Below are 12851 nucleotides of genomic sequence, written 5' to 3' on the forward strand. Positions count from 1 at the left end.
CCCTGCCCCCCACCCTGGCTCACGCGCGCGCCCCTCTACACACACATACACACACACACAGCACACACACACACCCTCGCGCGGGGAGTCACTCCCCCTAGCACGCCCTCGCCCTGGGCACCCTCCCGCGGCGAGCCTCCGGGTCCTCCTCGTCTCTCCCTCCGCGCTCTCGGGCCCGGCCTGGAGCCGCTCGGTCGCCGGGGATCTGTCGGGAGGCAAGGGCGCAGCCTCGCCGCCTCCCCCGGACTCTCCTCTCCGCCCCGCCCGCGCCGCGCCCCCATCGCCTCCCCCTTCGGGAGAGGGACCTCGCCAGGCAGCCGGTGGCCCGCCGGGCTCCGCTCCGCGCGGCGCCGGCAGCGGCGGGGGCAGGGCGCGAGCGAGGGAGCCCGCGAGCCCGCGAGCCCGCGAGCGGAGCGGCGAGGCGGGGAGGGGACGCGCTGCCGAGCCGGGGCTGGAGCGACGGCGGCCGCGGCGGCGGCGACTGGGGAGGGAGGGCCCCACGGACAGACGGACGCACGAACGGACGGAGCGAAGAAGGGAAGGAGAGACTTGGCTCGCGAGGAGGAGCGGTGCGAGCGGCGGCCGCTGGGCGCTTCCCCGCGCTGCTGGGTGCTCTGCGCCTCCGCGGCCCCCGGCTCCCGGCGGCAGCTTCCTAGCGCGCGCGGGGCGCGGGGTGCGGGGCCCGGGGCTTGCTTCGCTGAAGGTAAGAGGGACGCGACCGAGCCTTTTGGAGCCAGGAAGCGCGCTCAGCGCTGCTCCCACGCCTGTTGCTCCGGCTGCCCACGCGGCACCCTCCCACTCCCGCACCCGGGTGGGTGGGCGCTGGGGCGCCGGAAGGATTGGGGGTGGGGCTGGCGCCGTGGGGGAGCAAGGCAGCCGGCCCGGAGGCGTCGGTTCCCGCGGGCTGCGGAGCCACCTCCGGGCAGCTAGGCGCTGTGAGGTTTGGAGGTGGGGGTGTGAACCTCTGCCCTCCTTCCATTGGCCTGCCTTCCCTCCGGGGTGCCAGAGGCAGCGCCCCGGGATCCGGCGGCAGGTGGCGGCGGCTCGCTCGGTCCCTCGCTCCTTCTGAGGGGAGAAGGAGAGAAATGGCTGAGGGTGGAAGCGGGGAGCAGTTTGGGGCGCTTTACAAAGTTCTTCAGCCGGGCGATCGGGCGGTGTGCCTCCCATAGCCTGGAGGCCCGCACATCTGGTCCTGCCCGACGCCGCTTGCCCTCGGCGAGCTCTGGGAAGGGTCTCTGAGCAACACCAGGCGCCAGAGTGGCCGGGGGGGAGGCCGTTGGAAAGACTCACTTTGCGAGATGTTTACACTAGGAATGAGGTGCGGAAGGGACTGGGCAGAGAAGTTACCTAGAATCAACTAAATTCCTGCACTTGCTTAGTGTTGACATTTGAATCGAGTCCAAGATGTTCTGCTTTTATCCCGGGCAGCGGTGATATGTCAGCAACAGGCAGAGGTTCTGAACCTGGAATCTTATAGCGAAGAGAAGGCTCGGTTATATTTCTTGGGAGAGGGCGCCTGAACTTTCTCCCGATCCTAGGTACTAGGCAATCTTTTCAAGACCTGGTTCTATGTGGTTCGTGATGGTATTTTGCATGAATGTAACAGAGATGGTTAAATTTATGCCTTATTTACCATCACTTCAAGGGAACCCGGATATTTAATGTCTGTAGAAAGGGGGCCTGGGCCAGCAGGAATTGCACGCAAAGCATGTGTACCTTTTTCCCATGTGGACATGTTGGCACAGGGGCTGGAATAGACGTGTTTATTTTCCCCTGTCTCTACTGGAAAGCAACAAAATGCAAGTACACAAGGGACCCCCAGAGGAAGTACGATTAGCGGCTTGCTCCCTTTCACTGTTGAAGAGGCTGGAGAAAAAAATCAAGAGTTCAGAAAAGTGCCCTGGCCAGCCTAGGAGAGGCACTGCGGGAGAAGAGGATCTCTGTGTGTGTCCCAGGCCTGCATCCCAAGGATCCCTATCTCGGCACCCTACCAATTTCACGGCTGCTTACCCAAACCCTGGGGGCACAGGAGAATGCCCTCTAGGTTGTCAGGACCCTCGGCTCCCAGACTGGCTCCATTCTGGGCTGAGTGAAAAATGATGGAAAGTAAAAGTTTCAAGAGATTCTCCATACCCAGTAGTCTGTCGAGGTCACTGAAGGGTAGCCCTTGGTGACATGCTGTTTTCATTGCCTTGTGCCTGTGCTTGGGTTAAGTGTCAGTCCCCAGGACAGGTGGTCTGCTCACTTTGCGCACGTTGGGCCCTCTATCTCTGCCACAGAAGCTGGCTAACAGGGCTGCCTGTTTACAGCAGGGGGAACGTTTCCCTTTTCTAGGATTTTTTTCTTCCCCGCCTGTGTCATTTCAGCACTCACCTGTTTCAAATGTCTCTTCCTCATCCTCCCCCCACCCCCATCTTTCCCACTGTCAAACTCTTCTGCCAAAAACAAAAATAGCTTCAGATTTTTCATTTGTAAGGCGTCCACGTCCTAGTAAAACCTTGGCATTTGAGGCCTGTGCAGTGCTATTGGCTGGAAATGGGGCCGCACTGTGGTGCCTGTTGCAAGAATTCATACCCAGGTCGGCTCCAGGAGGCGTTGGTGCCTGTCAGGGGGCGAGTGTTGTGGTGAGAGTCTTGGAGAAGCCCTGCTTGAGCTGGGTAAAGCCTGCAGGGTTGTATGGAGGGGATGGCTGGCATGGCCACAGGCATGGGACACTTTTCCTCCACTTCCAAACAAACTCTCTCTCTCACACACAGAAGTAACAATAGGGTGATTCCTCCCATTTTGGTACCTTTTACCAAGGGGACAGGGCTTGAAGCTTCGGAGACAGCCTGGCCTTCTTTGGGAAGATTGTCCTGGTTTAATACATGGGATAAAAGTTTGACTGTGGGACCAGAGGCTTTTATGATAGATAGAGAGGGACTGTTCTTCCTTCCCCAGTTCTCAATTATTCATCTGAGAGTAGTTTGTAAAATACCCAGAGACTTTGGAGAAGAGGAGATCGGTATGAGGAGGGGAGGGTAAAGTGATGGGATTCAGCTTGGCAGCAGCAGGTACCAGGGAGTGAGGCTTGGGAGTCAGGGTGAAACAGCACTGGCAGAATGGAAGTGGGAGGGCTCCACTCTCTCAGGGTATACAACTGCATACCTGGCCCAAGCAGAGTATTAGAGGGGTACCTGCTGGTTCTGTGGTCTCTTACTCTTTGCCACAGGAATCCCCCAAGTTCCTACCTTTCTTAGCTCCATCCTGGGATAAAGCAAGGATGTTAAGAGTCAGAGGTCCAGGGCCCAGGGTCTGGAGCCCAGGCCCCTTTTCCCTCCAGGGGTGTAGCCAGGGGTTCTATGAATGAACTGGGCCTTTGATTGCCTTGAGTTCTAAGCAATGCAGGTTGTGTGGCCCTTTCTGGGCACCAGCCTCATCAGAAATTCCCAGAAGTGCCTCTGTTAAAAGGAGGCTCAGATTAACTCTGTCCCCTCAGCAACAAACCCAGAGGCTCTACTGCTTGCTTTGCAGGGGACACCATGAGGAAGAGCTCTTGGTGAGACCTGAGCTACAGGCTTGATGTCCTGGATCCAGTAGAATCAAGGATTGTTTGTGCTAGAGATCTCCTTGTCACTTTCTTGTCCAGTTATCTCGTTTGACAGACGAGGCTTGTGAGGCCCAGAGGATAATGATGGCTTGCTTTCACAAGTTCAGGTGAGAATTAGAACGGGAGTGCTGGGCCTTCCAGACCCCATGCTTTCTGCTGCCTGGGGACAGGGTGGGCAGAGCCTGCATCCTGCTCTCTCCCAAAGGACCTTCGGTATTTGGTTACACCTAGGTTAAGGAAGTCATTTGGCAGTGAGCTGCCATGCCATGCTGCCATGCTATGTCACTTCAGTTGTGTCTCTTTGCAACCCTATGGATTGCAGCCTGCCAGGCTCCTCTGTCCATGGGATTCTCCAGGCAGGAATACTGGAGTGGGTTGCCATTTCCTCCTCCAGGGGCTCTTCCCCACTCAGGGATCGAACCAGTGTCTCTCATGTCTCCTGCACCAGCAGGCCGGTTCTTTACTACTAGCACCAACTGATCAGTAGCCTATTGGAAAATCGTCACCTCCTATATACACAGAACATAGTCACTTTGAAGGAGTCTCAGCTCCTTTCCTGAAGCTTGTCAGCATAAATGCCCATGTCATAGGATTTTTGTGGGATTAATTAACTGTTGCTGCAAAAAGTGCTTAAATCAGTGCCTACTGCATAGTCAGTGATCAATAAATGTTAGCTAAATCTGAATTGGAATTATCTTGTGACCAGTCTTTAAACTGCAGGCTTTCTTCCCAAACTTCTCTTGCTCCTCAGAAAACCTGGCTAAGTGTGTGCTTAGGGACTACAGATTCTCCTAGTAGCCTAAAGGAAATACAGGGAGTTAAAAGGGTACATTTCTTGAAGAAAGATATAAAATACATGGGATGTGTTCCCCAGTCTTCTGTCAGCGGTATGTGGATTACTCATTGCCGTGGGTAAATGATCCCCCTGTTCTTTCCTCAGTTCCCGTAATCAAGAGCTCATCAGGCCCGCGCTGTTTTTCTATTCTCTGACTGGTGACATTTAGAGGGAATGTCACTGTCATTCCCGATGTCTTCTGTGGCACCTGAATCAACCTCCCTTTCTGAGGAAGCAGAAAGTCCTGTGAACATGCTCCTTAGCACGCAGAGGGGAAACTGAGGTAGAGGTCGGCTCCTTGGGAAAACACAGAGCTACAGTGAGTCAGAGGCACTTAAATTGGGTTCATTTTATTTAGATCTGTCTTCAGAGTTTACTGAGTGGAGAGAGAATGCCCAGCCTTAAAAGCCCTGATGGTGTGGAATAAAATCGATGGATTACAATTGGCATCTATATAATCTGGATTCCCACCTGTCCTTTATTGTGCCCACCTTTGGGGATCATCGGTAGGTTGGGCACCTACTATGTTACCTCCTGACTTGTCATGTAAAGATAGAAGCATCATGGCCTTTACCCTTAAGGAGCTTCGTGTGGGATGGGGAAAGCAGGGAAGAGGCCTGGCTATCCCCTCGAACTCCACATTGAGACGGCCCAGGTTTAAATCTCCCTGCCTAATCATTACATCCTTCAGCCAGTTATACCTCCTCATGCTTCATTTTCCTCATCTGCAAAATGCGGACAATGGTGGCGTCTGCCCCCTGTGGGTGTTGCTAGGGTGGATTGAAGTGGTCCATGCCATGTAAGCATGTGACACTGTGCTGGCTGGCAGTCAGCCCTCAGTAAACATCACGTAATATTCTTCTTACAGGAAGACCTTGAGAAGCAGGATCTCAGGGCATGTGGTGTGGGGTCAGACTGCCTGTCCAGGGCTGTTGTCCCTGTCCTTCCCCCTTCCAGCTGGCCAACTGCTGAATTTCAGACCTCTTTTTCCTAGGGTTGCTGGGAGGATTACATGAGCTGATCCATTGGAGACAGTGCAGTGCCTGGCATAAAGTCAGCGCTCAATTACTGTTGGCCATGATGATAAGACTCGTGGAGAGTGTCTGTAACCCAGGCGAGAGGATGATAGGTGCTAGGGAAGAGGAGCAAACAGAGTGCCAAGAGCCCAAAGGAGGAGAGACTTTCAGCGTGGGGAGAGGAAGACGCATCAGAGAGAGAGCAAGGCACAGGGGAGATTCTAATAGGAGAGCTGGGTGAAGGGGAAGCATAGTCCCAACAGAAGGAAGAGTGCCCACAGACAGACCCCCAAGGACTATGCATGAGCCCATCTAGGATCTAGGATAGGTGCCTGGACATGGGGCTGGAATGATAAACCAGGATCCATTTGTGAAAATGCCAGAATGCCAGTCCAAAGAGTTCAGACTTGATTTGGTAGGCAATGGGAAGATCTTGCTTTAGGGAAATTAACCTGAGCAGGATGGATTTACTTGGAACAGGAGAAATGGGGGTTGGAGGAATGAGAGACAAACAGACAAATGGGAAAGAGGACTCAGGGAAGCGAGGCCTTATGCGGGCAGAGACCTGCTGTCTCATTATTTGGCAATTATTTGCATCTTTGGGTGCAGTAGTAAGGAAGATGGCCAAGGTGACAGGCTGGGGGTTAAGGATGCTGTGAGCAAAAGGTGAAGACCAGCTTTTTGCAAGGTGGTAGACCCAGCTTCCACCTGTCCAGTTTCAGAGATCTCCAGGTGGCAGAGTCCAGGGGTGGCTCAGGAATGAGAGGAGGGAGAAATCTGGAAAACTTGGCAGAGTTGGGAGTCAGGAGAAGCAAACAGGGTTACAAGGAAAGATGAGATCAAATCTCCCTACGAGACTCAGCTTCTGCCTCATTTATTTAAACCAGCTGAATTCCAGAGGGTCCAAAGAATTCTGAGTCAGGATTGGCTCTGTGAGATCAGTTTAGGATCTGGGAAAATGAGCGTGTCAACCCCAAACAATTCCCTGTTGCTGTTCCGTGTGTTTCTGTGTCACCACGTGTCTCCCCACAGATGGTATACATTTGGGGATTGCAGACTCATTTCACTACCGTCTTTAAAAAGCCAGACTCGAGAAGGTAAATCTGTTTCCCAAAGCCAAATATAATTCTCCATGCCACTGTTCCCTCCATCCATGCAGGTGATGGGGAAGTGTGTACACAGCCCGGTTCAGAGAGCGGTGAGTGAAGGGCCGAGGTGGCCCAGCTCTGGAAGAACCTCTGAGGGTGGAGTGGGGCCAGGTGAAAGAGGCTGGCATGGGAAAGGGTATTGTTATATAACCTGAGGGAGTTAGGGATGGTGGGCAGATGGAGACGGGAGGCGAGGAGTCTGGAGATGGCAGTAAGTGTGGATCAGCTTCCTCTGGGAGGAAGAAGGACAATGCTTGGAAGGCAGGTGAACCAAGAATCCAAGAGTCCTTTACAAGGTGGGGGAGGAACCCTAGCCTCCCAGCCTCTCCCACATCTTTCTATTATGGCTCTGAGAGCGTGACTGGACATGAGGTTGCCAAATGTCCCAGCTGAATGTCCCAGAGGGTAGCACGCCACCAGGGTCAGCCTTCGCCATGGAACTTGGGGACAGAACTCCACCAAGTTCTGGCATCTCAGAGAATTTTCCAGAGTCCTAGGCAGCCCCAGCCTCCTCACCAGTGAGGAGTGGAAAGAATGTGTTTCCCTGATCTCCCCCCTCCATGCCCCATTCCTGATTGCCCTTGTGGGTGAAGAGAGAAATAAAAATTAGCATGTTTATCCCACTTTTAAATTCATTTAATGAGAACTCGTTTACCCTCTCCCAATTTAAATTCGTAATAACACCATAACCTTTTGGAGCTGATTATTACCCACATCTTCTCAGATCTTTCTGCTAAAGAGGTTTTCCCTCCAAGTGCTCCTGAGCCCTCTTGGAACTTGACAATTTGTCAGGCAGTCAACAACATCTGGTGATCCCACATTGCTGCAAGACCGGGTGTGAATCAAGTCTCCTCTCTTTGGTGGGGACTTCAGTTCCATTCATTTCCCTTCCAGACGTTTGCTGTTTCACTTCCTGATGACCCTTCCCTGTATCCCATCTACCCTCCAGGGGCAGACAGGGGACTCACGGGTTCTCTGCTTTCTCCTTCTGTCTCCAGGGGTTGCTGAACTAACTTCCAAGCTGGTGTGCCGCGTGGCAGAGCAGTGGCCGCCCAGGAGCTGGAGTCACCATGGCGGCCGGAGTCGCAGCCTGGCTGCCCTTCGCGCGGGCTGCGGCCATCGGGTGGATGCCAGTGGCCAACTGCCCCATGCCCCTAGCCCCGGCCGACAAGAACAAGCGGCAGGATGAACTGATTGTCCTCAATGTGAGCGGGCGGAGGTTCCAGACGTGGCGGACCACGCTGGAGCGCTACCCAGACACACTGCTGGGCAGCACGGAGAAGGAGTTCTTCTTCAACGAGGACACCAAGGAGTACTTCTTCGACCGAGACCCAGAAGTGTTCCGCTGCGTCCTCAACTTCTACCGCACTGGCAAACTGCACTACCCGCGCTACGAGTGCATCTCCGCCTACGACGACGAGCTGGCTTTCTACGGCATTCTGCCCGAGATCATCGGTGACTGCTGCTACGAGGAGTACAAGGACCGCAAGAGGGAGAACGCCGAGCGGCTCATGGACGACAACGACTCGGAGAACAACCAGGAGTCCATGCCCTCGCTCAGCTTCCGCCAGACCATGTGGCGGGCCTTCGAGAACCCGCACACCAGCACACTGGCCTTGGTCTTCTACTACGTGACTGGCTTCTTCATCGCCGTCTCGGTCATCACCAACGTGGTGGAGACGGTGCCGTGCGGCACGGTGCCCGGGAGCAAGGAGCTGCCGTGCGGCGAGCGCTACTCCGTGGCCTTCTTTTGCCTGGACACAGCCTGCGTCATGATCTTCACGGTGGAGTACCTCCTCCGGCTTTTCGCGGCGCCCAGCCGCTACCGCTTCATCCGCAGCGTGATGAGTATCATCGACGTGGTGGCCATCATGCCCTATTACATCGGCCTCGTCATGACCAACAACGAGGACGTGTCAGGCGCCTTCGTCACGCTCCGGGTCTTCCGCGTCTTCAGGATCTTCAAGTTCTCGCGCCACTCCCAGGGCTTGCGGATCCTGGGCTACACCCTGAAGAGCTGTGCCTCGGAGCTCGGCTTCCTCCTCTTCTCCCTCACCATGGCCATCATCATCTTTGCCACTGTGATGTTTTACGCCGAGAAGGGCTCCTCCGCCAGCAAGTTCACAAGCATCCCCGCCTCGTTTTGGTACACCATCGTCACCATGACAACACTGGGGTAAGTCGGAGCTGTTGTCCTGGAGAAGGGCGGAGGTTGGATTGACGGGGACACTGTGGATGGTATCAGAGCTGGACACAGAAGGTTGGCGTCACTTCCCCAAGTTGTAGGAGCAAGGGAAGTTGCTAATCAGAAGTGGAAGGCACCAAAATGATTTGTTTGGGGCTGATGAATGCTCTGAATTGAGTTTTCTTTTAGGAGTAGGGTATATATTTTACAAAACACGGAAAATTGTCACCATGTCTTTTTTCAGCCATGCATTCTGTGTATGTGTGTGTGGTGGGGGAGGAGTGAGTGGAGACTGCTGTATTCTTATATGCACCTGAGCTTGCAAGGGCTGCCTTGAAGAGGAAAAGAGGGCAGCAGGAAGGAAGAATGCTATAAGAAGTTCAATGAGAGTGGTCAAGAGGGTACAGATTTCCATTAACAGAAGACCCTAGAACTCTCTTTTTGGAGCCTCCCTGCATTTCTCCTTTGTAGTATATTTGCAGGCTGTTTTCTCTTCTGCCTTATTTTTCTTTTTTGCTGCCACAAATGCTCAAGGGCTCAGGAGCTCTGAGTAGACTTTCTCTAAGTGACTCTGAACTTGGGTTTTCTGCAAAGTGGGGCACCTGATTTGTTTTTTTTTTTTCTCACTGAAGAAGCAGTAGTTTTGCTTTCTTAGTCTGACTCTGTGAGAATGAATGATCCTTCAGCCTACCTGGGTGATGGTGAGATGGTCTGATGGATCATGTGGTCAGACACAGTAACAACAATATCATCAGTGGGAGGGAAAGGTGCTCAGTGAGGTCACGGGTGACTCTGTCTCTTCCATCTCCCCAGGGTCCCCTCTCCTGTTGAGATCACCAAAATATATTTATGGTGCTGGGATATGAAGCTTTCCATCAGAGGATTGGGGGGGGGGGTCTCACTCAGGAAGCAGATTACAGTCTTCACCCTAACAGGATTAGAGCCAGCGAAGGCAGCTTCATGGAGATGTGTATTTCTTAGGGGCTGCTGCTTCAGCTGTGGGAAGTCATTGAGGCTCAAGCAAAATCCCTTCACAATTCATACACTGGGGCTGTATTTGCTTAGGCCAGGAAGCGTTATATTGCTGATGGAGAATTCATGAAGCTTTTTATTTGGTGTTTGACAATTCAGTTGGTGGCGTCCTGGTGATTCGATTTTTTTTTTTTTTTCCCCCTGGCTGAAACCCTGTGGCGCTGGTATCGGTTTTTCCATAGTGCTTATTGGGAATGACTGAGCAGGTGACAGGACCTTTTAAAATGATTACATTTGTCATTCTGCCACACAGAAGGGAGGAGCAAGGGGGAGAGCGAGGGGTGTTGCTGTCCATTTGTGAAGGCCACATTTGACAGGGGGCATTCCATTCATCGGGCAGAGGCCACCTTGCCCTTTCCTTCCTCTTCAACACACATGCAGGCTCCCACTAACTGCTCCCACCCAAAGTGGGCAAGGATGTCTGGTCATTTGACCTTGTCTCTCTTGACTCAGGGAGTAGATGTGGCTTCCTGGCCTCGTGGGATATTTAGGGATAAGATGGGCTGGAGAGCTGGCCCTGTGTTAGGAGAAGGAGGCACATTTGCTGTTTCTCTGCTAACCTGGCCATCCCTTTGCTTTCCTGAAGGGGACTTTTCCATGGCCAGGACCTCCATGGCTACATTCTGACTGTCCAAAACCCTTAAGTGCCCCTTGATGGGACTCATGACACCAGTGATGCCTCAGGACTGCCATGGGGAGAAAACAGGGCAGACGGATGAGTGTCAGAGTTAAAATGGGGCCATTTCAGAGATCAATGGAAACTTGAACGGCCACCTGCCTGTTACTTTTTATTATTAGCATAACAGCATATGTGTGTCTACTATGTGTCAGCAGTGTGCTGAGCACTTTGCATATGTTATCTCTTTAAGTCTTCACAACAGCCTTGCAAGGTAGGAAAAATTCCACACAACTTTGAAGATGCAGCAGGCGAGGCTCAGAGAGGTTAAGTAAATATCTGTAGTCACATAGCTGCTGAGGGGCAGCGCCGCTTTTCAAATACCAGGCTGGTTGTCTCCAGGGCCCTTTCTCTTTTCATTTCCCACTCTACTTGTTCCCTTAACATCAGGGCCTGTAGGTGGAAATCAGCCCTTCAGAGCTTTTCTTTTTAATGGCCTCAGGGTGTCATAATCTATTCTAGTCCTATCTCTATTTAAGAAAGTGTCAGCGTGGTGAGGACTACAGGCACCTCACTAGGCACACAGGGAATTTATGAATATATAAAACATTTTCTTCTGGCCAGTTTAAGTTCTGCCTGGGAAATTAATGGCTGCTTTCACTGCAAAATCTATTTACTGTCACTGGGGAGACCAGTGATTTCCTTTAGCCTTCGCTGTGTAGATCAAGGTCAAGTCTAGCGTCAGGGGGTGGACAGTCATGGCCTCACATTTTCTTTTGGGAGGTGAGGGAGGGGCAGAGCAAGAGGACTGCCAGAGAGTGAGGACTCCTGCGTAGGAAGACCCAGACTACCCTCCCCTCCCCGGCCCCGACTTCGGGCCCTGCAAGCTCCTCACCCTTCCCTTCCTCAAGCAGCAAGATGTCTAGCCTTAGGGAGGAAAAACTCACAAGCAAAAATGAAGCCTTTAGTCATGTCTTGCTTAACCTCCGTTAAGTGATGGGAAAGCAGGCTTTTTCTTCCTGTCCACCCTGACCAGTGTCAGGTGGATCGGGCTGCTTGATTTTGACCGGAGTTGGCGGTGAGAACCATCGCCCGGCTCGCTGCTTGACTCTAAACAACAGGTATTTGGCAAAACTCTTAAATGGGTGAGTCAATGAGAATGGGGCTTCTTTTCCATGTGCTTGGTCTGATAATGTCCTCAGTCCCTTCCAGACCCACCTGTACTTTCTCTAGGGTGGACCAAGATTTGTATCTCCCCCAGCCCTGGCCCCAGGGAGGGAGCAGGGCAGCAATCACCTGATGTGTGGTCCCCCCTCGCTGGGATGATCTGCGACGCTGTGGAGGGTCTTCTTGCTCTTATTGGAGGTCTTACCCACCCTATCCTGGAAACTGTTCCTCTCATCTGGCTGCTCTCTGTCCTGAGCACATTCATTGGCTACTTGTAAGCTTGTTGGATCATTCCAGAAAGCCTGTCTTTGCTTACTCTTTGCTGGTGTTTGAACCCCAAGTGGTCATGCAATGCCGAGGGCCAGTGTTCTGCCACATTCCACATTCTCTCTGGTTGCTCCCAACAGTCCCTGGCAGACACCTACTTCTTCCTGTTTCCAGACCCTTCCCACCCAAACCTTCCCAGGCTTCCTATTTACAGTCTGTGTGCCTTTGCTGACTGACTAGTCGAGGGTCGATGTGTTGCGTGAAGGAGTTTGCTCTTCCTGGCTCTGCCTGCTTTCCTAGGACCCGCTGATGAGTTACTCAGGTGTCCTCCAGGGAGGGATCTCCTGGAGCCAATTATTCCCATTTATTTAATTTCTCAGAATATCTTGAGCACACAGAACAATAACAACCCAGCCGCCACCAATGCTGGAGGATGGCTTTCCTTGGCCACCTCCCATGCTGGTGGGGAAGACACCTTTGCCCAGGCCAGGGTTCCCTGGTGCCCCCTTGACAGTTGAGCTTCCAAGTTCACCACTAAAGGATTAATTTCTGTGCTCATAATTGATGCTATAAATAAAATAAATCCTCAATTATCGCAGTTAACAGAGGGAAGGGATAACACAGCGCTCCCAATATTAAATAAGACCAGCACCTCTAGTTTGGGAATGTATTATTATCATAGACTTTTTCAAAGCAGATTTTCCCTCTTCATTTTGTTTGACTTTGCTTGACATCACCACTGGGCAGACTGCCTGAGCCAGTCCATGGGTGAAGCTCACGTGGGGCTTGGGGCAGAGGGGAAGGAAGCTTTGTGAACAAGCATCCACAAGGGCCATCGAGGGCCAGCTCCAGGCCTGGAAGGGATAAAGTGCTCTTGGACATCTTAGGGAGGGGGAATTGGGCTTGGGAAGGGCATGGAGCAGTGTCACTCTAATGAGATGGCCCGATGCCGCCTGGTTGGCTTGGTTATGTAATTGAGACCGGCAGCCTATCTGT

General features: G+C 52.9%; 1 protein-coding gene across 2 annotated transcripts in view; it reads left to right on the forward strand.

Moving 5' to 3' along the window:
* The first annotated feature begins 427 nt into the window (after positions 1-427).
* The window catches only part of KCND3 (potassium voltage-gated channel subfamily D member 3), a 231573-nt gene continuing 219149 nt past the window's right edge, over positions 428-12851 (forward strand). For both annotated transcript variants that reach the window (XM_019956828.2, XM_070785919.1), the window contains exons 1-2: positions 428-703; positions 7587-8764. In XM_019956828.2, the coding sequence (XP_019812387.1) occupies positions 7659-8764 (1106 nt within the window). In that variant the 5' untranslated portion in view covers positions 428-703; positions 7587-7658. The remainder of the gene's footprint in view (positions 704-7586; positions 8765-12851) is intronic.

This window comes from Bos indicus, chromosome 3 (genome assembly GCF_029378745.1).
Source record: "Bos indicus isolate NIAB-ARS_2022 breed Sahiwal x Tharparkar chromosome 3, NIAB-ARS_B.indTharparkar_mat_pri_1.0, whole genome shotgun sequence".
In the NCBI taxonomy this organism is placed as follows: Eukaryota; Metazoa; Chordata; class Mammalia; order Artiodactyla; family Bovidae; genus Bos; species Bos indicus.